At 50.1% G+C, this 22,942-nt stretch overlaps 1 protein-coding gene across 3 annotated transcripts in view; it reads left to right on the forward strand.

The window, feature by feature from the left end:
• The window catches only part of Jupiter (microtubule-associated protein Jupiter), a 131,734-nt gene that overhangs the window by 62,242 nt on the left and 46,550 nt on the right, over positions 1-22,942 (forward strand). Inside the window, exon 1 of one of the 3 annotated variants that reach the window (XM_076186312.1) lies at positions 6,687-6,819. The exons of 1 other annotated variant lie outside the window; for it this stretch is intronic. In XM_076186312.1, coding sequence (XP_076042427.1) covers positions 6,812-6,819 — 8 coding nt within the window. In that variant the 5' untranslated portion in view covers positions 6,687-6,811. Of the gene's footprint in view, positions 1-6,686; positions 6,820-22,942 lie in introns of those variants that run through there. One more of the 3 variants, XM_076186314.1, reaches the window with a different exon arrangement.

Here is a 22,942-nt window from a genome sequence, read left to right on the forward strand (position 1 = left end):
TCTCTCTCTCCCTCTCTCTCCCTCCCTTCTCTCTCTCTCTCTCTCTCTCTCTCTCTCTCTCTCTCTCTCTCTCTCTCTCTCTCTCTCTCTCTCTCTCTCTCTTTCTCTCTCGTGCTATTCTCACACTCGTGTCGTAACTCATCCAAGCCAGCCACCTCTCAATATTCTTTCGCAGCATCTTTCTCCTCCTCCTCAACTCCCTATTTCTCCCCCCTCAACTTTTTCCTGCTACCACTATATCCTTCATTTTCAATCTTCCTCTTCATCCCCACTCTCATCCCTCAGTTTCTCCTCACTCATTTCCTCTTCTACTTCCTCGTATCCCCCCCTACTTCCTCCTCTTCCTCATCTACTTCCACGTCCTCTTCTACTTCCTCGTCCTCTTCCTTGTCCTCTTCCTCTCGTATTTCCTCCTCCTCGTCCTCCTGGACTTTCTCATCCTCCTTCAACATCTACATCCTCCTCCTCCTCCCCTCCTTCTACTCCGTCACCTTCTTCACCTCCACTTCCTTCTCGGTTGCGCGAATTTGGATGGCGAAGACGTCCCACACCTCCGTTGGTAATGGTGATGACTGCGAGTGGGACTTGTGAGGGCTTCCCTGTTGATCGCCTCGAATTTTCCAGAAATCCCCCTCTTCCCCCCACCCCACCCCCGGTCCCACCTACGCCCTTGGCCGTTGTCGACCAAGTATTGCTTGTTGCCAGTCCCCCCCCCCTTACGACTTCCCCATCCTTCTCCATCTCTTCTTTTGGCGTTACGTTGCCCGTTAAGGACAGAAGCACTAGTGAAAGTCTGTAACAACAACATCACTTTCTGTCCTTTCCTTACCCTTCACTTCGCTTCGCTTTCCTTCTCTTTCCTGCCCTACCCTCTCACTTCGCTTCCCTTCACTTAACTTCCTCTTCTATCTTTACGCTCCACTTCAGTTGCCCTCCGGTTCCCATCATTGCCCTCTATTTTCCATCCTTGCCCTCCATTTTCCATCCTTGCCCCCGCTTCCCTTCTTTGCCTCACTCCCCTTCCTTGCCCTCCACTCCCCTTCCTTGCCCACCACAAACGTTCCCTTCCTTACTTCCCTGTTCTCGTCTCCTCCCCATTTGACCACCTTTACCTCCATTACCATCACCGTCATGTCAACCTCCATTTCCACCATCAACGCCATTTTTGACCACCCACCACCTCCACCTCCACCTCCACTGCTACCTCCACCATGATCACAACCATAGCCACCACCCCCACCACAACCACTGGCACCAACAACATTACTGCTACCAATACATATTTCAAGACCCTTCCATTACCTTTCCTTTTTCAGTCACAATATTGGAGTATATGATGCTTGCTTGTTTAGGATATATTGGTTACAATAAATATATTTTTGTGTTACGCCATTGCCATGAGGCAAAGATAATTAATTTGTTTTTATAAATTCTGTACATTCTATCAAATTCCCTCCTTGGTGTTTTCTTCCCGTAGACATTTACAAATCGTCGACGGTTGTTGGCCCTCTCCCCCTCCCTACTCACCCTCTCCTGGCCTCGGCGCACTAACGAATGTTCGAGATGCTCGTGTCCAGCCGCCAAGGCCTACAAGCAACAGTAAGGCTCGGCCCAGGGTTTCCATCAAGTGAATGAAGTCGTTTGACGACAGCTTGAACAAACTTTGAAGAACGACCTTTGTCCTTGGTTTCTTCTTGCCTTCTTCATTCTACTTTTCCTCTTCCTTGCCTTCTTCATTCTACCTTTCTTCCTTGCCTTCTTCATTCTACCTTTCTTCCTTGCCCTCTTCATTCCACCTTTCTTCCTTGCCCTCTTCATTCCACCTTTCTTCCTTGCCCTCTTCATTCTATCTCTTCCTTGCCTTCTTCATTCTACCTTTCTTCCTTGCCTTCTTCATTCTACCTTTCTTCCTTGCCTTCTTCATTCTACCTTTCTTCCTTGCCTTCTTCATGCTGCCTTTCTTCCTTGCCTTCTCCATTCTGCCTTTCTTCCTTGCCTTTTTCATTCTGCCTTTCTTCCTTGCCTTTTTCACTCTATCTTTCTTCCTTGCCATCTTCATTCTATCTCTTCCTTGCCCTCTTCATTCTATCTCTCTTCCTTGCCTTCTTCATTCTACCTTTCTTCCTTGCCTTCTTCATTCTACCTTTCTTCCTTGCCTTCTTCATGCTGCCTTTCTTCCTTGCCTTCTCCAATCTGCCTTTCTTCCTTGCCTTTTTCACTCTTATCTCTCTTCCTTGCCTTTTTCACTCTTATCTCTCTTCCTTGCTTTATTCATTCTTCTTCTTTGCCCCTACATTCTACCTTTTTTCATTCATTCCTTGATTCTTTTTTCTTCCTGTCTAACTTTACTTCCTCCATCCTTTCTAATTATACTGTGCTTCCTCCTGTCTCCCTTTTCTATTTTTCTACTTTTCTTTGTCACTTTTCTTCCTTTTCTACATTTCTTCGTAGGTGGTGCTTTCATCATGTCCTTTACGTGTATATACTACACATGTGTGTGAGCACGCGACAGAAGCCACGGGCCACTTGCAGCCAGATACATACAACACTTGGCGGTAACTGGGTCAGGTTCGTATAACCGCATCTGTACTTGGGGTGTGAGCGTGTATCGACAAAATCCAACCTTGTGATATCAACAAGCGTCACCTGCCGTATTTATCCAAAGCACAGGCTTTGGTCTGAAGACTGCTAGCATATTATTGCTTCGGTTGAACAAAAGAATATGCAGCTTTGGTGCCATAAATCTTGTACCAAAAGGAGAGGTGGCTTTGTTCTCTTATTCCGCTCATTCCTGTTCTTCCATCTTTCATATTTCCTCGTTCCGTTCCTTTGTTCCTCGTACGTAGTCACACGCATCTTAACAGACGTTATAGCAGTGGGAGAACTAAAGACAACGAACACGATTATACTTGGTAACCTGTGACGGGAACTTGAGTGGGAGATTTCTTTCCTCCCTATTCCTCCCGGTGCAATGTCATGATCTAGTGGACAACTCAGATTCCTTCCCACCCCCCACCCGTCTCCACATCCTTCTCATCCGCCGTCACATCCTTCTCATCCGCCGTCACATCCTTCTCATCTGTCGTCACATTCTTATCACCCGCCGATACATCCTTATCACCCGCCGTTACATCCTTATCACCCGCCGATACAACCTTATCACCCGCCGTTACACCCTTTTCACCCGCCGTCACAACCTTTTCACCCGCCGTCACATCCCTCATCTTATCTTTCAGCCCTCTCCACTCCCCTCATCCATCAGAGTCCTCTCCACACCCCTCATCCTTCTTCACAGCCCTTTCCACACTCTCCTTTTCCTCTGTAGTACACCTCTCCACACTCCTCCTTAACACACTCCTCCTCCCCCTATTTCTTCTTCACACCCCTCCTCGTCCTCCTTCACACCCTTCCTCTTCCTCCTACTTCACACCCTTCCACATACTCCTTCATACTCTTGTTCGTTCTCCCTCACACCTCTCCTTGTTACCCTTCACACTCCTCCTCCTTCAAACCCTTCATTTCCTTCATCCTTCTCCATCACACTCATCACCCTTCACACCCCTCCTCTTCCTCCTCCTTCACACACATCTTCTTCCTCCTCCTTCACACACCTCTTCTTCCTCCTCCTTCACACACCTCCTCTTCTTCATCCTCCTTCACACCCGTCCTCTTTCATACCCTTCCTTTTCCTCCTATTTCACACCCCCTCCTCCTCATTCATAATCCCTCCTCTACTTATCCTCGCCCTCTTTCACGCCCCCTTGTCCTCTTCCACACCCCTCTTCCTTTCATTCCCTTCCTTTTCCACGTTCACGCCCCTTTTCCTCCTATTTCACATCCCTCCTCTTTCATAACACCTCTTCCTCATCCTCACCTCTTTCACACCCCTCATCCTCACCTCTTTCACACCCCTCATCCTCACCTCTTCCACACCCCTCATCCTCACCTCTTCCACACCCCTCATCCTCACCTCTTCCACACCCCACATTCTCACCCTTCCACACCCCTCATCCTCACCTTTCACACCCCTCATCCTCACCTTTCACACCCCTCATCCTCACCTTTCACACCCCTCATCCTCACCTCTTCCACACCCCTCATCCTCACCTCTTCCACACCCCTCATCCTCACCTCTTCCACACCCCTCATCCTCACCTCTTCCACACCCCTCATCCTCACCTCTTCCACACCCCTCATCCTCACCTCTTCCACACCCCACATCCTCACCTCTTCCACACCCCACATCCTCACCTCTTCCACACCCCTCATCCTCACCTCTTCCACACCCCTCATCCTCACCTCTTCCACACCCCTCATCCTCACCTCTTCCGCACCCCACATCCTCATCCTCTTCCGCACCCCACATCCTCATCCTCATCCTCTTCCACACTCCACATCCTCATCCTCTTCCACCCCTCATCCTCATCCTCTTCCACACCCCTCCTCCTCATCCTCTTCCACACCCCTCATCCTCATCCTCTTCCACACTCCACATCCTCATCCTCTTCCACCCCTCATCTTCATCCTCTTCCACACCCCTCCTCCTCCTCCTCCTCCACACCCCTCATCCTCACCTCTTTCTTACCCGTCCTCCTCTTCATCCTTCACACTCCTCCTCTTCATCCTTCACACTCCTCCTCTTCATCCCTCACACCTGTTCTTCATCCTCCATTCCTCCTCCACACTCGTACACCTCCATACTCCTCCTCCTCCTCCACTTTACTCCACTCTCCTCCTTATTCCTCCTCCACACTCGTTGTCCATATTCCTCCTCTATACTCATGTTCACGCCCCTCCTCCAGGTTCTTCATACCTCTGTCCACACTCCACACTCCCACACTCGTTCTACCTCCCTCTCTACAGCCTTCTCACTTCATATTGCCTCATTCCACTGTCACTCCATGCTGATCCATCGTGTATTTCTCCATACTCCACTACTCTTCGTATCATCGTATCACCACACTCCATGGAATTCCTCGTAGTTACCTCCAGCTACCACCCTCCCTTTCCCTCCTCACTCACCCTTTTCCCTCCTCACTCACTCTTTCCCCTCCTCACTCACTCTTTCCCCTCCTCACTCACTCTTTCCCCTCCTCACTCACTCTTTCCCCTCCTCACTCACTCTTTCCCCTCCTCACTCACTTTCTTTGCCCTCCTCACTCACTTTCTTTGCCCTCCTCACTCACTTTCTTTCCCCTCCTCTCACTCACTTTCTTTCCCCTCCTCACTCACTCGCTCTTTCCCCTCCTCACTCACTCGCTCTTTCCCCTCCTCACTCGCTCTTTCCCCTCCTCACTCACTCTTCCCCTCCTCACTCACTCTTTCCCCTCCTCACTCACTCTTTCCCCTCCTCACTCACTCTTTCCCTTCGTCACTCACTCACTCTTTCCCCTCCCCATTCACTTTCCCCTCCTCACTCACTCCCTTTCCCCTCCCCTCTCACTCCCTTTCCCCTCCTCACTCACTCGTTCACTCCCTTTCCCCTCCTCACTCACTCGTTCACTCCCTTTCCCCTCCTCACTCACTCGTTCACTCCCTTTCCCCTCCTCACTCACTCTTTCACCTCTTCACTCACTCTCTTTCACCTCTTCACTCACTCCCTCTTTCACCTCTTCACTCACTCCCTCTTTTACCTCTTCACTCACTCCCTCTTTTACCTCTTCACTCACTCCCTTTCCCCTCCTCACTCCCTTTCCCCTCCTCACTCCCTTTCCCCTCCTCACTCCCTTTCCCCTCCTCACTCCCTTTCCCCTCCTCACTCACTCCCTTTCCCCTCCTCACTCACTCCCTTTCCCCTCCTCACTCACTCACTCACCCTTTCCCCATCCTCACTCACTCACTCACCCTTTCCCCATCCTCACTCACTCACTCACCCTTTCCCGTCCTCACTCACTCACCCTTTCCCTTCCTCACTCACTCACCCTTTCCCTTCCTCACTCACTCCCTTTCCCCTCCTCACTCACTCCCTTTCCCCTCCTCACTCACTCCCTTTCCCCTCCTCACTCACTCCCTTTCCCCTCCTCACTCACTCACTCACCCTTTCCCCTCCTCACTCACTCCCTTTCCCCTCCTCACTCACTCCCTTTTCCCTCCTCACTCACTCCCTTTTCCCTCCTCACTCACTCCCTTTTCCCTCCTCACTCACTCCCTTTTCCCTCCTCACTCACTCCCTTTCCCCTCCTCACTCACTCCCTTTCCCCTCCTCACTCACTCCCTTTCCCCTCCTCACTCACTCCCTTTCCCCTCCTCACTCACTCCCTTTCCCCTCCTCACTCACTCCCTTTCCCCTCCTCACTCACTCGCTCCCTTTGCCCCTCTCATTCCTTACAATGGTTCCTTCCATCCTTTCCCTATCCATCTTCCATCCCTTCTCTAACCACCCTCCCTGTCCCTACCTCCCTTCTCTCACCGTATCTTCTTCACATACTCCTCTTCAGCCCCCCTCCTCTCCTTCCCTCCATTCAGTGCCATCTCCACACACTCACTCCATCTCTTCCTCTTCCTCTTCCCCTTCTCCTTAGTCTTCCTCCTTCCTTCCCTCCATTCCTCCTTCCCTCCCTCCTTCCCTCCCTCCTTCTCCACACGCTCTCGCTCCACTTCCTCCATCTCCTCCCCTCCTCCTCCTCCTCCTCCACACGCCCTCCGCTCGACGACTGGGAAGGCTGGCTAGTCGGGAGGAACCGAGGGATTCAGTCAGTTTGAGTGGAACGTTTGTGGAGTGCGGTGCCTTGCCCCCACCCCCTCTCCCTCATACATTCCCCTTAGTTTTTTTGTTTGTTTTTTCTTTGTTTTATTGTGGCGGAGTGGCGCCATGGTCAGGTACTGTGCTTGACATAGGGAGTGCTGACGTTGGGGGGGATGTGGTCATGTTATCCCGTGCGTGCGCGCGCGAGACTTCGCCCTGAAGATTTTTCCTGAAGAAGTGATCATAGGTTGGATAGAGAGACGTAGCATCCAGGACCTTCGTCGTCTCTGGAAGATTCTGCCAAGGGAGCAGCAGCAGCAGCTACATGCTGCCAGCTGAGGCTGTGACGTATGTTGGTAAAGCTGCTGCTGCTGCTGCTGCGGAGCTGCTGTCGTCTGCTGTTGTTGCTCGTATTGAGAATTGATGTTGGTTGATGTTGGTTAGCGACCTACCCAGGAACAGTGATATTACCTGTTGATGTTGTTTCAGCCGCAGTGAAGCTGTTGTTGTGACGTCGGTCGATACAGCTACTGGAATCTCTGCAGTTTTGAGAGTTGTCGTGGTGAAAACGTGAATAGACTTGGGGACCCCTGATCAAGGGTGGGAGAGGGTTGGTGATTAGTCCCTGCCCAGAACCCACCTACCCGCCCACCAACTCACCCACCTACTCACCCACTTAACATCTATGCTTCCCCTGTCATAATCCCCACCACATAAGCATAAGAACTATAAGGTTATAGTTGTTTGGTGGTCTTCGTCTTGTGACGTTCATAACCGATGTCTCAAATGGTGGCCGTGGCGGTACGAATTGAGCTCATTGCATCGGCAGTGGCGGGAGCCCCGAGCTGCGCGCGCTGGCAAGTCAGCAGATGATCTTTTATCTCGGGAGATAATCTGTCAATGTTGTTCGGTTTAGCAAAGAGAGCGAGATCGAGCCAGCTTCGGTCGCCTTACCCGGTCACAGCGACCAGAATATATATTATAATAATTCTCTCCTCGCAAGGTCATCAGAAACGCGAGCAGGAATTTAACGATCGAGCTTGCCAGCCATTACGGGCGTGAGGGCGGGCGGGCGGGCGGGCGGGCGGGCGGGCGTGAGTGTGCAGTAACGTGCCCGATCTGCCCGTCTGCCTCGCCTCGCTGCCCTGCGCGAACCCACGGGTGAGGTGGACCACCCCGGCGCACGTACGCAGCACCGCCCGCCCGCCCGCCCTCCCGTCCTCCCGCCCACTTCGTCGTCGACTTCTCTTCTTCCTCCTCTTCCTATTCCTTTTCCAACTCTTCCTCCTACTCCTCCACTTCCTCCGTCACTTCGTCATACTCCATTTCCTCTTCCTCTTTCTCTTCCTCCTCATTTCTTCCCCAACTTCCTCTCCATCATTACTTTTTCCTCCACTTCCTTTCCCCCTGCCTTCCCCCCTCTCCCGCCCCTTTCCCCTCCCCCTCCCCATTCCCCTCCTCTTTCCCTTTCCCGTTCCTCAAAATATGTCGCCTGTAATTTTAAATTTCTTTCTCTATAATTTTACACTTCCATTTGATTCTTCCTTCTTCCCCTTGTGGACCGTCCACATAGACATGACTATCAGACTCTTTTCCCTCTTCTTTTTTCAGTGACCCTACAAATACATCCTCATCTCTTTATCCTCTTTCCAGCCTTCTCTCCCTCTTTTTCCCTCTTTTATTTCTTCCGCTTCCTCTTCCTGCGTTGTCTTGTTCCTCATCCTCCTATCTCCTCGGTCTTGCCCATTCATTCACTCCTCGCCCTTGTCGAGTCCCTCCCCTCCCTCCCTCCCTCACCCCCTCCTCCCTCCCTCCCTCACCCCCTCCTCCCTCTCCCCATCCCATCTCTCCCTCTCCCCCTCCTTCCTCTCACTCTCTCCCCCTCCTCCCTCCTTCTCCCTCCTCCCCTCCTTCCTCTCCCTCTCTCCCTCCTTCCTCTCCATCTCCCCCTCCTTCCTCTCCATCTCCCCCTCCTTCCTCTCCATCTCCCCCTCCTTCCTCTCCATCTCCCCCTCCTTCCTCTCCCCCTCCTTCCTCTCCCTCTTCCTTCCTCCCCCTCCTTCCTCTCCCCCTCCTTCCTCTCCCCATCCCATCTCTCCCTCTCCCCCTCCTTCCTCTCCCTCTCCCCCTCCTTCCTCTCCCTCTCCCCCTCCTTCCTCTCCCTCTCCCCCTCCTTCCTCTCCCTCTCCCCCTCCTTCCTCTCCCTCTCCCCCTCCTTCCTCTCCCTCTCCCCCTCCTTCCTCTCCCTCTCCCCCTCCTTCCTCTCCCTCTCCCCCTCCTTCCTCTCCCTCTCCCCCTCCCCCCCCTTCCTCTCCCTCTCCCCCTCCCCCTACTTCCTCTCCCCCTCCCCCTCCTTCCTCTCCCTCTCCCCTCCTACCTCTCCCTCTCCCCTCCTTCCTCTCCCTCTCCCCCTCCTTCCTCTCCCTCTCCCCCTCCTTCCTCTCCCTCCTCCCTCTCCCCATCCCATCTCTCCCTCTCCCCATCCCATCTCTCCCTCTCCCCATCCCATCTCTCCCTCTCCCCATCCCATCTCTCCCCGTCCTCCCACTCCCCGTCCTCCCACTTTCTCTCCTTCCTCCCTTCTTCCCCCTCCCTCTCCCTTCTTCCCCCTCCCTCTCCCTTCTTCCCTCTCCCTTCTTCCCTCTCCCTTCTTCCCTCTCCCTTCTTCCCTCTCCCTTCTTCCCTCCCCTCCCTCTCCCTTCTTCCCCCCTCCCTCTCTCTTCCCCCTTTCCCTCTCCCTTCTTCTTCCCCCTTTCCCTTCCTCTTACCCTTCTCCCTCTCTCTTCCCCCCTTCCCTCTCCCTTCTTCCCCCCTTCCCTCTCCCTTCTTCCCCCCTCCCTCTCCCTTCTTCCTCCTCCCTCTCCCTTCTTCCTCCTCCCTCTCCCTCCCCTCCTTCCTCCTCCCTCCCGTCCTTCCTCCTCCCTTTCCCTTCTTCCTCCTCCCTCTCCCTTCTTCCCCCCTCCCTCTCCCTTCTTCCCCCCTCCCTCTCCCTTCTTCCCCCCTCCCTCTCCCTTCTTCCCCCCTCCCTCTCCCTTCTTCCCCCTCCCTCTCCCTTCTCCCCCCTTCATCTCCCTTCTTCCCCCTTCATCTCCCTTCTCCCCCCCCCCCTCTCCCCTCCTCCCCCCTCCCTCTCCCTTCCTCCCACCTCCGCCTCCCTTCTTCCCCCCTCCCTCTCCCTTCCCCCCTCCCTCTCCCTTCTTCCCCCCTCCTCTCCCTTCTTCCCCCCTCCCTCTCCCTTCTTCCCCCCTCCCTCTCCCTTCTTCCCCCCTCCCTCTCCCTTCTTCCCCCCTCCCTCTCCCTTCTTCCCCCCTCCCTCTCCCTTCTTCCCCCCTCCCTCTCCCTTCTTCCCCCCTCCCTCTCCCTTCTTCCCCCCTCCCTCTCCCTTCTTTCCCCCCTCCCTCTCCCTTCTTTCCCCCCCCCTCCCTCTCCCTTCTTTCCCCCTCCCTCTCCCTTCTTTCCCCCTCCCTCTCCCTTCTTTCCCCTCCCTCTCCCTCCTTTCCCTCTCCCTTCTCTCCCTCTCTCCCTTCTCCCCCCTCCCTCTCCCTTCTCCCTTCCCCTCCCTCTCCCTTCTTCCCCCTTCATCTCCCTTCTCCCCCTCCCTCTCCCTTCTCCCCCTCCCTTCTTCCCCCTTCCTCTCCCTTCTTCCCCCTTCCTCTCCCTTCTTCCCCCTTCCTCTCCCTTCCCCCCTCCCTCTCCCTTCTTCCCCCTTCTCTCTCCCTTCTCCCCCTCCTCTCTCTTCTTCTCCTCTTCTCCCTGCTTTCCCTCCTTCCTCTCCCCGCTCCTTCCCTCTCCCCCCCGCCTCCCTCCCATCCACTGCATCCGTCTTCCCTCCCTCACCTCCCCTTTCTCCCCTCCCCTCCCCTTTCTCCCTTTCCTCCCTCCCCTCCCTTTACTCCCTCCCCTCCCCTTCCTCCCATCCCCCTCCCCTTACTCCCCTGCATTCCTCCCCTACATCCATCTCCCCTCCCCTACATCCCTCTCCCCTCCCCTACATCCCTCTCCCCTCCCCTACATCCCTCTCCCCTCCCCTACATCCCTCTCCCCTCCCCTACATCCCTCTCCCCTCCCCTACATCCCTCTCCCCTCCCCTTCCTCATCTCCCTCCTCCGACTGAGAAACATGGGTGACGCGAATACAGGAATTCGCATCATGTGGGTCTTCTGTAACTCTTGTCTGTCTGTCTGACTCTGTGTCTTTGACCTTTCGTCGCAAACGTATTGACCAGCTACATCTTTCGAGTTGGGGTGAGGATTAGGGGAGAGGGGGTGGTTTAACATGGGTGACAAGTTGGTTTTTGGGCACCTACAGTCGAGAAGACTATTGACCTTGTATTAGTATATCCTTATCTTCTTCCCTCTCGCTTGCCTCCCCCTCGTCTTCCTCCTCCTGCTCGTCCTCCTGGCCTGCCTCTTCTTCCTCTCCCTTGCCTCTTCCTCCTCGCTCTCGTCTGCCTCTTCTTCCTCCTCACCAGCTCCCTTCTCTCAGCTGCCTCTTCCTCTCCCTCTCGCCAATTTCTCCCACCTCCTTCTCTCCTGCCTCTTATGTTTTCCATTTTCTTTCTCTTTTCCTTCCATACCTCCCTCCCTTCCTCCCTCCCTCCCTCCCTCACTCCCTCCCTCCCTCCCTCCCTCCCTCACTCCCTCCCTCCCTCCCTCACCTCCCTCCCTCATCTCCCTCACCTACCTCCCTCCCTCACCTACCTCCCTCCCTTACCTACCTCCTTACCTCCCAGTCACCACCCCGCCACCTCCACACTCCTTCCCGCCCTAGATTCATTACTACTCCCCCTCGTCCTCCTCGTCCCCTTCCCCCCTGAGCGCCGAACTCGCTTAGACCCTTTCTCCGTCCCCGTTCCCTCATTCTCCCCCTCCCTCCCTCCCTCCCTCTTTTTTTGTCATCCTCGTCTCTCCTCCCACTTCTTCCGCCTTCCTGTGTCGCCTTACCTCCCCTATACCAACTGTCTTCCTCCTTCACCTTCACCTGTGCCCCGTCCCCCTTCCCCTTCCCCTTCCGTGCCTCCTATTTTCCCCTTCCCTCATCTCCCCTCTTCCCCCTCCCCTCCTCTCCCTTATTCTCCCTCTCCTCCTTTCCCCTCTTCCCTGACTCCTGCCTTCACTTCTTCCCTGTCCCCTACCCCCCCTCTATCCTGACCCCTAACCTCCACCCTCTCTTCTACCCTGACCCTTACCTTTCCCTTTACCCTGCCCCCTGCCCCCTTACCCTCCCTTCTACCCTGACTCCTATCCTCCCCTCTACCCTGACTCCTATCCTCCCCTCTACCCTGACTCCTATCCTCCCCTCTACCCTGCCCCCTGCCCTCCCCTCTACCCTGCCCCCTGCCCTCCCCTCTACCCTGCCCCCTGCCCTCCCCTCTACCCTGCCCCCTGCCCTCCCCTCTACCCTGCCCCCTGCCCTCCCCTCTACCCTGCCCCCTGCCCTCCCCTCTACCCTGCCCCCTGCCCTCCCCTCTACCCTGCCCCCTGCCCTCCCCTCTACCCTGCCCCCTAACCTCCCCTCTACCCTGCCCCCTAACCTTCCCTCTACCCTGCCCCCTACCCTCCCCTCTACTCTGCCCGTACCTCCTACCCCCTCCCCTCCCCTCTACCCTGACCCCTACCCTCCCCTCTACCCTGACCCCTACTCTACCCTCTAGCCTGTCCCCGTACCCTCCCCTCTACCCTACCCACCTACCCTTCCCTATCCTGCCCATCTACCCTTCCCTATCCTGCCCATCTACCCTTCCCTCTACCCTACCCATCTACCCTTCCCTCTACCCTGCCCATCTACCCTTCCCTCTACCCTGCACACCTACCCTACCCTCTACCCTGCCCACCTACTACCCTCCCCACCTACTACCCTCCCCACCTACCCTCCCCACCTACTACCCTCCCCACCTACTACCCTCCCCACCTACCCTCCCCACCTACCCTCCTCTTTCTCTCGCTCTCTCTACCCTGGCCGCTCCCCGTCCCCTCCACCCATTCCCCTTTCCTGCCCTTTACCCTCCGACAACCGTCTACCTTCCTATCTGACCCCCTGTGACCCCTCTTAGTTCATCTTTCTTCACTCATCTCTCCCCTTCCTGGCACGTCGGTGTCCCCTCACACTCCCCTCACCTTTTCCCTCGTCGTCCCCTTCACCGGTGCCTTGGGAAAGCTTAGGCGGTGTCACCTTCGTGACCCTTGGGCATAGGCCGACCCGACCCCCCACCCCCCCTCAGGCACCAGAGGTGGAGGGAAAGGGGAGAGGGAGGGAGGGAGGGGCTGTTGTATTATGGCATTGGAAAGGTTTCCAACGGCGTGAAGGCGCGCATACTGTGACCATACCACCGCGTACGCCGAACGGGTTAGGTACTGTGAAAGTGAAAAGAATCTCCTGTAATCTGGATGAAATTGGTACTCCTGAAACGAGAAATTAGACTTGTTTTATTTATTTTATTTTGTTTTATTTAGTTTTGTTTCGCATTTTATTTTGCTTCTATGGTTTATTTATTTATTTTTTCGGGTGGAGATTCGGTAGTGCCGTGGAGAAGGAAGGGCTCAACCTCCAGATTAGTTTTAGTGAAGAAGTCATCACTAGTTCTTGGCGTCCTTTTCCCACTAGCTCAGCAGAGGTACCTCGTGATCGGTCAAGACGCGACTCTGAATGCATTAGATTTGGTACGGCGATGCAACTGGGATATTGCATTAAATTGCCTCGCAGGGTTATGGGGTGTAGGGTGGGGGAACGGCTGCCGTCACCCTGGATCTTGGTTTGATAGTGACAACCCGAATTGGAATTCAAGCGAAGTACTTCGTCTACATGAAAAAATGAAAATAACAATCTTGATGATAATAACGGTGATATATGAAGATAGACCTGAAAACTCAACAGCAGTTTGGCAACATTAACGAATAAATTCTTCATTACATGAAAATTATATTGATAGGAAATATTTATTTCAAGTAAAGCAAAACATGTTTAATGGGTCTGTCAAACTCGTTCGTGATGTTCTACAGCCTTCAGGAACGTCAAATGATTTATATTTATTTGTAATCATGACACGGTAATGTTAATTATAACGAACAATGCATTTATCGAGAAAAGAATGTCATTTAATTGGTCATGGTCATGGAGTTCCTATGGGCGGACTGGTCAGTGTACAATAAACATGATCGGTTTTTTCAGTTTGAATGTTATGAACAAAGTTGGAGGTGACAAACTCCTGTCTACGTCACTGGTACCCTTTGACCGCGAGTCTGTCCAGCACACGCACATACGCACGCACGCTCGCACATGACCGAACTAACGCAGGTACGTACGTACGTACGTACACGCATTTGATGGAACGCACGCACGCACACACTCACGCCGGCCAGCGCACGGCCGCTAAAGAAAGGTCTAGAAGTATTTCCGAAGCTTTCTCTTTGTATAAGAGGAAGTAAGGAAGTACGCTTTCTCCTTTTGAGAGAGAGAGAGAGAGAGAGAGAGACACGGAGTGAGGTGGGGGTGAAAATTTATTGCGACATAAGCGTCTTTTTCCAGTCATTTGTTTTTGTTTTTTTTTGTATTTATTTTCATTTTCCAATTCAGGATGAGTTTTCTTAAGATAGTTTTCCATAAAATCCCTCTACTGTGGTAAACAGCAGCCCCCCATATGCTCGAAGGGTTAATTAGTTATCTTTCAGCATTTTAAGAGACTTCATTCTAAAACCCAATAGAATCACGTCAAATTCTAGCTATATCAAATATTTCAATTAGTTAATTGGTCCCAGTTCTGGGTTAATTTCCTCCTGTCTCTTACGCGCTCACACACACACACACACACACACACACACACACACACACACATACAAACACACACACACACACACACACACTGATAGAAGGGTAGAGGGCAGACTGGGTATACAGGTGCCCACATGAAACCAGGCATGGGGAAGGGATCTGGAGAAGATGGTAAGAAGAGTCGGAAGGAGAGAGAGCGAAAGAACGAGGAAGAGCCAGCCGTCGGTCGGTCGGTCGGTCGGTCGGTCGTGCAAGGAAGGTCGCGACCGCTGCAACAATGCTGATTGCACGGCATTCCATTGTGTGTCATTCACCACGGTCTTGGATCACGTGTTGGTCTCATGATCGACAGCCATTACCGTCCCGGATGAGAGCTCAAAGCCCGTATATGGCCCGACCTATGTGCATTGCTGAGACAGTATACACACACACTCTCAAATTTGTTCGGGCGTGTGCGTATGTTTACGTGTACGAGTGTTTGCGTGCGTACATGCACATGTGCATACAAACGTATCCCTTCACATGTCTGCTCGTTCATTATGTGTGCTGTACGCCGTCTGCGTATTCGCGTAGCCTGTATGACCTGCACTATGTTCTGCTGGCTGCAGGTTGCAGGGTGGAAGAAAAGCAGAGCAGAGCCAGAGGGCCGGATGAGGGTCAGAGGGCCGGCCCAAGGCCAAGGGGTCGACGTGCCCCCGGAGGTTCGGGCACGGGAGGGGACGGAGAGGGAGGGAGGAGGTGATAGTGAGGGGAAAGTCACACCGAGCGCGCGCGCGCGCGTGTGTGTGTGTGCGTGTGCGCGTGTGCGTGTGCGTGTGCGTGCGTGCTTGCGAGCTTGCATGCCCGTCCGTCCTTCCCTCCCTCCCTGTTTTGCTTGGCAATGTATCACTACATTACTATACTGCTTGTAGCTATCTCTCTTCCCTTTCCCTCTTTCCCTCACCCCTACGGACCAGTCACACATTGTTGTAAGAATGGAGCCTAATATCCTTTCTTCGAACCTCATATCCTTTCTTCGAACCTCTTTCAGTCTGACCCGCCTGTGACTCGTACCTCCCTCGTAGGTGAAATTTTGTCCCCAGGGCAGCAAAACACACACACACACACACACACACACACACACACACACACACACACACACACACACACACACCATATCAATAGATTGACTTGCTGATTATCACAGTCTGACTCACTCGAACGTTCACGTGCTCACATGTGGTTCTGTTGCTCTTCACCCTCAGTGGTGGTGGTGACGACGACTTGATAATAGATAACATGCTGGTGACTAAGATTGAATATCTTTGTAAATGCCATTCGTTCTTTTATCGTGACTGCCATTGGGCGATTTTATTAGTGTCTCGCTTAATGAAACCGCCTAGTGCTACACAGAATGGAAATTAAAATGTACTTTTATGAAAAGGGGAGTTCGGCAGTTTTTACCCCGCGGCGGTTTCCTTTGGATTGAATGAAACGCAGAGGTCGGCCTTGGCACTGGAGAGCAGTCGATCATCGTTACCTCTTTGCCTGGCGAGCGTTTCTTTCCAAATAAATTAAGTCACTTCTTTGACGGTGTAGGGCTCAAGGCTTCAAGACTCGAAGTAGGGCGAGGTGGGCGGGGTTTCTTCTTTGGGCGTGACCTTCGGCGGTTTCGAATGCTGGAGGTGGGTGTGGGCCGCATATATGGGCTTCTGACGCAAGATAGATGTGTGGCCGTGAGTGGTGAGGCTACCCACAGTATTGTTCATTTGACCCATTAGGTTATAGACCATGTATTCCCAATATGGTGGTAGCAAGTATTTTTTTCCAGTGGTTAATATTAAATTTGAAAGCAATATTGTGTTCTCTTGCTGTCTAGCAGTGTTCTTCCAATAGTTAAAACCGTGCTTGAACACTAGTTATTTTTGGTAGGCCTATGTCTGGCATGCTTACAGTGAAGGTTTTTTCATTTCATAGTTTCTGGTAAATACCAGTTATTCAAATATTAATTCAAAATGTAACTTCATGGTAATGTTCTCAATTATATAGAAATCTTGGTATTTCTCGCCCTCTGCATAGAGGTTCCGCTGAATAAAATCGTCTGTTTGTCAGCCAGAACAAAACCTAGACTCCATGAATAAAATCTACTGGCGGCAGTTAGACTAAGCTCTAAAGTCGCATAGCGTAGTGAAAGGGTGAAGAGATGGATCTAACCAAATAGTTAAATTCTGTTTTTGTTTTCAAGAAAAGAATGGAATAGTGCCATTAGCCAGAATACCATGCACGTGCCCGTAGAGAGAGAGGGAGGGAGGGAGGAAGGAAGGAAGGAAGGAAGGAGAGAGTAGAAGCCCACATTCAAAGGGCAGTAACATGTCTTCCATTTCGCCAAATTCCCTTTAGTTGGATCAGGGCTTTTGGCGAAACGGGAATTTTGCGAAATATGATTTCGAACTGCCATTGTCATGCGGAGGCGGCTGGAAGAGGTCACGGAAAGTGAAGGAGGAGGAGGAGGAGTGGGGGGGAGGAAGGAGGAAGTGGGGTCACGTGTGTTGTGGGAAGCGGAGTAGCTGCTGCTGCTGCTGCCAGGACCGGTTCGACTCTGGCTCACTGGGGCACGGACGACGACGACGACGACGACGACGACGACGACGACGACGACAACAACAACAACAACAACAACAACAACGACGACGACAACGACGTCTATTTCTTTGGCCAACCAGAGTTCCGGTCGGTCGTCGGGATTCCTTTGGTCGTCCTGTGGTGGTGCTTTCTGGTTCTGAAAGACAAACGTTGTTCGGAATTTGTGAATGGATACAAATGGCAAGTCATTAAGTGAATAAATAAATATAGATTATCGAAGTCTGTCACTGCTTTGAAAATGTGATGTTTCTCGGTAGCATGCAACAATATATTTGTTTTTTCTTCAAAATCATTAAATCTTTTATAGACCTCTTATATTAGTTTTATTTTTAGTGTTTCTAGGGCAAGTGACGTATAGTATGTTTTTCTTAGAAAACAACTATTTTAGTTCAGTATTCGTAAACGAAACGCCTCAAAATGAACTCCAAACTGAAACCTGGGAAAAATCTAGGGTAAAATTACTACGGTAAACATAACAAAATAAAAAATGAAAAGGTGTATAGAGAAAGTCAAAGTTAATACACTAGGGCCTGACGGTTAGCATCCAAGAATTTTAAAGGAAATGAAAAATGAGATTGTTGTTCCATTAGAAATTTTCAAAAAAATCATCATATCCGGAGATGTCCCAAGAGAATGGAAGCTAGCTAACGTTAATCCAATATTCAAAAAATGTGACAAAAAGAAACAAAAGAACTACAGGCTTATAAGCTTGACTTCAATCGATAGGAAAAATGATGGAAACTATAATCAGAGATGCTATTGGACATCATGTAGAAAGTAACCGTTTGATAAATGATAGCCAGCATGGATTCAGAAGGAAACGTTCTTGCGTGACTAACTCGAATTCTACAACAGTCATCTCTAATTATGACGAAAGAAACAATTTAGATTTAATATATTTAGACTTTGCAAAAACTTTTGATACAGTCCCCCATGAAAGGCTACTTACTAAATCAGCTTCACACGGAATACGTGGTTGCCTATTAGTTGAACTAGAAATTGGTTGAATGATCGAAAACTGTTGTTTTAAATGGCAAAACTTCTAGATGGAAAAATGTTACGAGTGGAGTTCCTCAGGGTTTCGTTCTTGGGCCACTTCTATTCATAGTATATATATAAATGATATAGACCACGGACTAAAATCTATTGTCTCCAAATTAGCTGATACAAAATTATGCGGAATGGTAAATGATCACTTAAATCAATTAGATATTCAAGAAGATTTAGATATACTACAGCAATGGTCTGAAAATGGGGTAATGAAATTTAACACAAGTAAATGCAAGGTTATGCACATAGGTAAAGATAACAGTACGTACGGTTACAAGTTATTTGGAAATCCGTTAACAAAAGTGGATAATGAGAAGGATCTTGGGGTAATTATCAGTAACGATCTCAAATCATCTAAGCAGTGTATTTTAGCCTCCGAGAAAGCAAATAAGATTCTAGGACTGATTGCGCGATTTTGTTTTACTTTAAAAGTCCATTTCTCACTAACAAGCTATAGTCGGTTCATCCACATTTGGAATATGCTGTTTCCGTATGGTCACCGAATCTCATTAAAGACACAAAACTGATTCCAAATATCAAAAATAAATCATACGAAAATCGACTAAAACGTATGAATCTTTTCCCTTAAAAAAGCGTAGGCTTAGAGGTTACTTGATACAGGTCTTTAAGATTCTAAACGGGATTGACAACATCAAAAGTGACAATTTTTACACTGAGAATCCGACAAGAAATAATGGTCTCAAACTGTCTGGAAATAGATTTAATTTGGAAGTGGGTAGAAACAACTTCGCCAACCGTGTAGTTAATGAATGGAATAAACTTCCTGCAGAGGCAGTGCAATGTAGTACAGTTCGGAGCTTTAAGATTCGTTTAGATAAACATCTAAGCAAGATGCTGTAATGACTGCCATTTATTTTATATGGTTTGTTTTTTATTATTTGTCTGTTTATTATTTGCTTGAATTTAATTTATTGTCAATTTATTATTTACTATTTACCTGTTTGTTTATTATTTAACTGCCTATGCATTTGTTTTATTATTTATATTATAATTTTTATTTTATTTTTTATTATATTTTATTTTATATTTTTTCGCATCCGACCTAGTTATGGACCAAAAGGTCTGTCGGCATGCGCCTTTGTAATACTTTGTAAAATGCGATAGGTTTCGGCAACATTTTGGATGTTGTAATGTCTATGGCCTGTGTATTTTAATTGAGTTGCGTCATTTTAGTGACCAGAGTTTGACGTCAACGGTGTATCTTGACGTCACATCCTTTGATCTGTTAAAATGACGCCCCCACACCCTTCAAAGCGAAGAAAATCGTTCGACATAGCCATAATTTCATCGTATACAAGGACGTGTGGAAAACTTCGCAAATTAAGTTATGGACATTAATATTGTTCTCGCTATCCCTTCCTATCCGGGGAGGGGTTTTTCTCGGCTTAAAAAAAATCGCCTGACGGCAACTGAGTGGCAAGAATAGTAAAACACCCAGAAGATCGGGGGGGAAATAAAAAAGGTGGAACCTCTCCAGGAAGACGTCAGGTGTTGGCTCGGACGAATAGGACACGTGTAGGACGGGGCCAACAGGCTGTGTGTGGGTAGGTGGTAGTTGCAAAAAAAGTTAGTCTGAATAATATGATGACGATCGATATGATAAATAGTGTTGGTGGTTGTAGTTTATGAAATATGTATGGATGTGGTCTTGGTGGTGGTGATAGAATGTTAATATTTAGATATGATAACTATGGATATGATAATGTTGGTTGCTTTAGTTTTGGAAATAAGTGCGCTGGTGAATGGGGGTGTGGTAGTGGCGAGTGTGGTAACGATGGCGTCGTTGGTGACTGTGGCGTCGTAGATGACTACCTTTAGTGTCCTTTCATGTGATTGTAGCGGTCGTCGCAGTGCAGTGCAATAGCGATGACTGGTAGGCCCCTTGCCGTCGGGGTGCCTACGTGTCCGCTCATCCGCATCTATAATAAGAAGTGGGGGCGTAGCTTTTGGCGGATCCACATAATACCTCGACGCCTTGTTCTCCTTGAAGGAGAGAACTCTCTTACTTGACGAGAGTGCTTTATTCCCGCCCACACGCACGCCCGCGTAGCTCAGTTTCCTAATGCCCGCCTCCTACTCCGTAACGCGTAGTACCAACTTAATAGTTGACGCGATTAAAAAGATGGGCAACTGAAAAGTTGAAAGAAGTGCTGGATTATAGAACCTTGTTTACGTTGACAGGCAGTAAATTTAATCACGAGGAAAATGGAACTTAAGGTAACCTTTGCCCCACTCCCCTCCTGAATGAAATTTACCTGGCAGATGCTGAATCCAGTTCAAAAGTCACGTCGTTACGTTGAAGTGTTCAGCATGTAGGGTGATCTCAAGGTTATTAAACAAGTCTAGAATGAAATTTGTACAAATTGTTCCAACACGGGCTGTAACCAGGGAGCCCCTGCCTGCCTCCGTCAGTATGTCACGTTGCTATCGAGTGGGACGCCCATAAGGCAGGGTAGGGGAGGATCTTCCTGACGGCGGATCAGGCGAAGGGTGTGAGTAATGGTAGTTGTTCGAGGGCGGTGGCATGTAAACACTGTTGCTTAATATCAACAGACGCAGTTTTTCCTTCCTGCTTTGTGTTGCACACTCCTGTGCCCATCACAATCGCGGTTTTTCGTTTACTTGTCTTGCTCTCTCGCTCTCCCTGCGCCTCTTAGTTAGCTCACTCGTCTATTTTCCTCCATCCTGCCTCACGCTCTCATCGAAGTCTTTTCCTTTCTTGTCCCCTCCCCTTTTCCCCGTCTAACCTCACTCTTTAATATTCTCCTCGTTTCCTCCTCTCCTCCTTCACTCCTGATCTCCTCCTTCCACATTCCTTATGTGTCACTCATCCTCTCGGGGCTTTTCCGTTGGGACATTTTTAAAAAGAGTTGAATGATGCGCGTAACGAACTGAGCAACGAACGGCGGTGAGATCTCTGCGTCATGAGTCAGCTGCGCGTGCGCGTGTGCGTGCGAGAACACGCGTGTTTCTTTCTTGAAAGTAACTAACTTGATCCAATCTATAAGTACGATAGCATATATTGCGTTATCTTTACATTATATAGAATTGTCTAACAAATGTTTACTTGTGTTAAGAAAACTAGTGGATGTAGTTTTGAATGTTGAACAATACGGGTGCGTAGACGAGATTCTTCGCTAGTAGCAGTACGAGGGAGCGTCTCTGGTCGATGGGAGTCAGAAGTCTGAGGTTCTCTGGCGCCAGGGCGAAGGAAAACATCGAGTTCGGAATATTTTTCATTCTTTTGTGGAAGATAAATTTCACGCGTATGTCGGTGCGGGAAATTTTCAACGAAAATAAATGTGTGGATTTGAGGGGATGCTTGCTTTCTTCCACTTCAGCTTCGCCATATCCTGCCCATCCCCCCTCACTTCTTTCTCCCTCTATCTCTGTATCTCTCTACCCATCTCTATCACTGACAGCGGCAAGAGATTGTCCTTAAAAATAGAATCACTTTTAAACTACAGTCCAAAACGACAATCTCTCTTCTCCCGATTTCTTCCCCTCCCCCGTATTGACTGCACGATTTTAATGTAGTTTTGAAAATTTTATAAATGTAACGAGCCTACACCAGGAGGCGCTGAATAGCTGCGGCCGAATCCATCACCTTTGCCCGGTTCTTTTTATATTAAGTCACTGTTGTGAACTGGAGAAAATTGCGGGATTCGAATTCACAACAGAGCGAATGAGAGGCAGGCCAGTACGCGTCTGATGTAATCGACATCTCTATTAATCCAAGTCACATAACACTTGTTATAATTATTGAAGAATAATCTCTAGACAAGTAATAATGCTGACCTAACATTTCTATCCTTCCTATTGTCCTGAAATTTCACCTTGACCACCTCCGCGACTCAGTTTCGGATAGAGGCGCTGGTTGTGTGACAAAATACAATTCCCCTCTCCCTTTCTCGTTATTTTCCTCCCTCCTCCCCTTTCCTTCTCCCCCTCATCCTTCCTCCTTCCTCTCTCCTTCGTTTCCCTCAGTTTTCCCCTTTCCTCTCCCCGCCCCCCTTCTCTTCCTCCTCCTCCTTCCTCCCTCCCACCTCTCCTCATTTGACACGTTAGTCGTATTTTCTCGATTGTAAACGGCCACCTTCCTTAAATCACGCCTTGACTATCTCCGTGACTCGCCTCTTCGGATAGAAGTGCTGGCTATGTATGACGAAATGCAATCCCTCTACCTCTTTTCTTTTCTCTCGCTTCCTCTCCCCTTCCCTTCCTCCTCTTCCTCTCCTCCTCCTCTTCCTTCCCTCAATTTCCTCCTCCTTCCTTCCTTCTCTCCCTCAATTTCCTCCTCCTCCTCTTCCTTCCTCAATTTCCTCCTCCTCCTCTTCCTTCTCAATTTCCTCCTCCCCCCTTCCTCTCCTCCCCCTCCTCCTCCTTCCTCTCCTCCCCCACCTCCTCCTTCCTCTCCTCCCCCACCTCCTCCTCTTCTTCCTTCCTCTTCCTCCCAACGTGATACATTACTCGCCATATTTCCTCGGTTACAAACGACCTTATTTAAGTTTTTGTTCCATCTTTAGTGTAAGAAAAAAATATAAACTATTGTACATCAAGCCATAAACTTGTGTGTGTGTGTGTGAGAGAGAGAGAGAAACTGTAGTTATTGTCACTTATATTTTATTACATTTGCTCCCCAGTCACACGCGAGGCAGACTTACTCTCTATATTTTTTTCCCGCTGTGCCCTCTTTTAACCCTTCGAGTACGAGTTTTTTCTTCAGTCGGGTGAATAAAATCGAAAGACGATAACCAAGAATTGTGTAAGAAATTTTCCCGTAGTTTGAGCAAGAAG

Source organism: Oratosquilla oratoria, chromosome 6 (genome assembly GCF_046742065.1).
Source record: "Oratosquilla oratoria isolate Oo_2021 chromosome 6, ASM4674206v1, whole genome shotgun sequence".
Lineage (NCBI taxonomy): Eukaryota > Metazoa > Arthropoda > Malacostraca > Stomatopoda > Squillidae > Oratosquilla > Oratosquilla oratoria.